The sequence below is a fragment of the Mercenaria mercenaria genome, chromosome 6 (genome assembly GCF_021730395.1).
Source record: "Mercenaria mercenaria strain notata chromosome 6, MADL_Memer_1, whole genome shotgun sequence".
NCBI lineage: Eukaryota > Metazoa > Mollusca > Bivalvia > Venerida > Veneridae > Mercenaria > Mercenaria mercenaria.
In genome coordinates this window covers 27675609-27679946 of record NC_069366.1, presented here as the reverse complement: position 1 = coordinate 27679946, position 4338 = coordinate 27675609, and the positions used below count along the sequence as shown (strand labels likewise).

General features: G+C 33.5%; 1 protein-coding gene across 1 annotated transcript; it reads left to right on the top strand.

Annotated features, from left to right (window-relative positions):
• Positions 1-2819: 2819 nt before the first annotated feature.
• LOC123550602 (complement C1q-like protein 4) lies at positions 2820-3302 on the top strand. The gene has a single exon (XM_045339033.2). The coding sequence runs from the start codon at positions 2820-2822 to the stop codon at positions 3300-3302; it is 483 nt and encodes a 160-aa protein (XP_045194968.2).
• Positions 3303-4338: the final 1036 nt, after the last annotated feature.

Sequence of the window (4338 nt, the reverse complement as noted above, 5' to 3'; positions counted from 1 at the left end):
TAGAAATGTTTCTACAATGTAGAATTTAATGAAACTTCCCACAGTTATAAATAGGCATATGGCCTATAATGTGGTGAAATAAAATGTATAGGTCCGTGTGCTTAATTTTGAGATATTTGATCATGACTAAAGTAAACCGCACTTTTCACGCTAATTTTAAGGCATTATTTTGAAGTTTTAACGTGTCAGATGTTTTAATGTCATATTTTAACTTTAGAAAAACAGTACCAGTGCCATAGTAATAAATTTACACATAGGTTGCTATTAGTTCATAAAATGATTTTCATTTCCGTACGCCGAATCCAGGCTTTATTCCACGTTTTCCGGATAAATGACGTTACGTCATCACTTCCGGTTTATTAAACGTGCAGAACTACCTTAACGTGACGTCACTCTAGCGTAAGAGTGTTTTAACACAGACAAGCATATTAGAATTAAGAAATAATAAATATGTTCCTATATTTTATCAATTAATAAAATATGGGCAGGAGTTTGGATGCGTAATAATTAAATCACGAGTGCGTAGTACGAGTGATTTAATTATTCGCATCCAAACGACTGCCCATGTTTTATTAATTGATAAAATTATTGGAACATATTTATTATTTCGATTCTAACCACGCAAATAATTCGCATTTTACAGTACTACATTTTCAGCGTAATACGTCAGTCGGGTCATACGCTGTTACAATTTACCCCCTATGGTCAGAAAGTGCTGCATAGCCAATGGAACGTATAGATATTTGTTTCTTTTTTATCAGAATTTTGAGAAGTATTTATGAATTAGTAATCTAACAGCTCGCAAACTAATTATGAAGAAAATCATCAAATTAGGCGAGTTGACCCTGTGTTACAAGTTACGAGCTTAACTTTATATGACGTCACATCATTATGACGTCATACTTTATGTCATACATTTATGACGCCACCGCTGAATCATAATTAAATAAGCTAATTGAATTCGCTCGTAGAGATCAAAACGTGCTTTACGGTCTTACACATAGGTCAATATGACTTTTTATCATATTTATGTTTTTGAAATGCTGTTTTCAACCGTTTGGCGCTGAAATAATTCGTATGTAATGGAACTGAAAAAGAATCTCTTATGCCACAATCGTAGGGGGGTGAAATGTAACAGCCAACCAGAACTGGGTTCAATTACATTTATAATTTAATTAAATATAATTAATTACAGTTTTTCAATTGATTGAAAATAATTAATAACTGAGACAAAAATCAGTTATTTTAATTGTAATTAATTAATTAAAATCCAAACAAATGCAAAATAATTGTCAATTAAATTCAATTACTCTTCAATTACATGTAGCAAATTGTCAGAAACATATGGCAATCTATAAATATTGGCAAAAAAATACAGGTTATTGTGCAGTAGCTGTTATCACCTGGGGGTATAAATTTCACACTTGCTGGTCATCTAAAGAGGTATTAATGTAATCAGGATATGTACCTGAAACTGTTGCTAGACCATTGATGAATAATCGGAACTTGACATTTATTTGTCTGATGACTGTGAAAGTTCTGAGTCAAACCCTCTTTAATATTGGTCTGCACATGCAGAGAGCCTACCCAAGATTGTCAAAGATGGCCGCAAATCACCTGGCTCTACCAGCATCATCTGCGCCAGTTGAACGGCTCTTCTCAATAGCTGGGAAAGTGTTCAGGCCTGAACGGTGTTCACTGACAGACAGTAACTTTGAAGCATTAATGTTTTTGAAATGCAGTAAGGACGTATAAACAAGCTACTGCATCATAAATCTGTGGATGGTGTTCACTGACAGACAGTTAATTTCGAAGTGTTCATGTTTTCGAAATTCAATAAGGACTTATAAATCTGCATCATTAATGTCTTTGATAGTAACATCATGATTCTATTTATGAATATATTGCCAAATAATAAAAAAAAATAATTAATTATTTTCCTTAAAATAATTGTAATTAATTAATTACTTCTGTAAAAAGCAAGTAATTATAATTGTAATTTAATTGAAGCATTTCTATTTTAATTGTAATTAATTAATTACTTTTGAAAATAATTGAACCCTGGTGTGCAGCCAACCATATTTTATCGTAGATTCATGTATAGGCGATTTCGCTATATGTTTATATAGCAATTGCTGCGGATCGTGTTAGAATTAATAGTGTAAACTACGCTATAATGCAAACATGATTAAGGGCGGTTTGGTACTTTAAGATTCTACAGTTTTAATCGAAAATCTACAGAAAACGGTAGTCCCACATCAAACTGCGCAGATATTTTTTACATTAATGGCAAAGAATTGCACTAAACAAGTGTTTGAAGCTTGAAGAGTGCATATGTTAGTTTCTGTCTCACTGAAGGTCTTGTTGTTTCCAGCCAAATGTGAAAAATAAGATAAACTCATTAGCAAACTTATCGGTGACAACGGAAATACATTCACCCGGTCATATTTATCTGCCGTTTCTGCGATGAATCCTCAATCCCGCGGCGTTGGAACCACCGCATATGCGAAAGCTGTGGCAAGTGTGGATAAAAACAATCGAAATACTGGCTAGCGATTGGTGGACGAAATACTGGCTAGCGGTTGGTGGAAAACGGTAGTAGGTGGTCTAAAAACAAGACGTTTGTCATCATAAAAGGCAGGTGATGTAGTGAGATATTTTATAAAAAATAACGATTTTTCATGTTGTTCAGTTCAAATTTTTCAAACATGAATATATTTTTACACTTTACTTTGGTCTTTTTTTCGCTGTTTGCACAAGGACTTCAGCAAACGAACCCGGAAACAGAACGTTCAAGACTCTCAAATGAATTTTTAATAATGGAGAAATTGTTAAATCTTCAAAATGAAAATGCAAGACTCTCGGAAAGGATAATGACTCTTGAAAAACGTTGGGAAAGGCAATCGAGCGTTTCAGCCCATGTAAGACTATCTAAGACAACACCCCTCAGTGGCACTGAAAGAGTCATGTACGATTTGGAAATATCAAACATTGGCGGAGCATACGATTTCCAAAATGGACAGTTTATCGCACCTGTTGCCGGTGTCTATATGTTTCGTGTGACCTTATGCCTATTCGCAAACAATCAATGGATGGATCTTAACATTGTTAAGAACGATTACGTGATTGGCAGGGTGTTTTCTGTGGACAACAAGTACCATACCTGTGGTTCGGAAGGTTTGAGCATTCATTTGGACGCAGATGATAAGGTGTGGGTACAACGAGCATTTGGGACGTCTACTAGTTTGAACCAAGACCACGGATGGAATTCGTTTACAGCTATTCTCATACATGCTGATTAAATCAACAAACAATCGATGTTTATAAGCTCCATATATAATATTGTGAAAATACTTACTCAACTGTTTTGGATTGAACTGATCAATGTGACAGACATGGTACCTATTGCCATTATGATAAAATTGTATATATATCTTTAAATTTCGTTTAAACAGAGGCGAACTTTGGGGTACATATGACATTTTAAACAAGACTACACAACGGATTATACAACAGTTTTTATAACTTTAAAATTTAATCTGTAAAGTTGAAGAATTGTATGTTCACTGCTGGAATTTTCCTTTCATATTCTCTTATCCTACAAGAAAATTAGTAAATAGTAAGTTAGTAGTAAAAAATATTAGCAGGGCTTCTGTGGCATTATATGCAACATCCGTAATTCGGAGGCATTTAGCACTAATCAGAAAAAAGAGAGAAATAATATGCACACGAAATCATTGTTTACTGTAATATTCAGCCACAGAGTACTTTGTTTGAGTTTTCGTTGACAAAGTATATTTGACTGAGATTAAATACATATGTAAATCCATATTACTAAGTAGTTTTTATATCACTTAATTTTGAAAGGCCAAACTATTGTAATTGTCCACGCAGTGACGTGTTTTTAGTAAAGCTAACTAAAACTTAACTAACTATTGCCATGCAACTGGAAGACACCTAATTTTCTCTACTGCAGTATAACATAATGAACTGATATCTTGTCATAGATGTATAAACAATTTTGTACTATATACTAGTATACAATTATATGTTATAACAAAACACTTGGTTTAAAATTTGCATATACAAAAGCCTACAGTTGTTGACAGTTATAAACAAGAGAGCCAGAATGTCACAATATACGCCCGTCATGCAAATTTCTTTACACTAGCATCTGTACTTTCGTATGGATTTTCTTGGCCAATTTTAAAAAAAGTTATAATGTAAGTTCTTTATAGAAGTTAATCCTAAAAAATCTATATAACATAAGTCAACACAAGACTCTTTACCAGGTAGAGATAGGTCAAAATACGCCTCACAATTGGATATAACATGCCT

Bases quoted from the DNA above. Each gene is read 5' to 3' on its own strand.
- LOC123550602 (XM_045339033.2), top strand. From the start codon at position 2,820: ATGGAGAAATTGTTAAATCTTCAAAATGAAAATGCAAGACTCTCGGAA.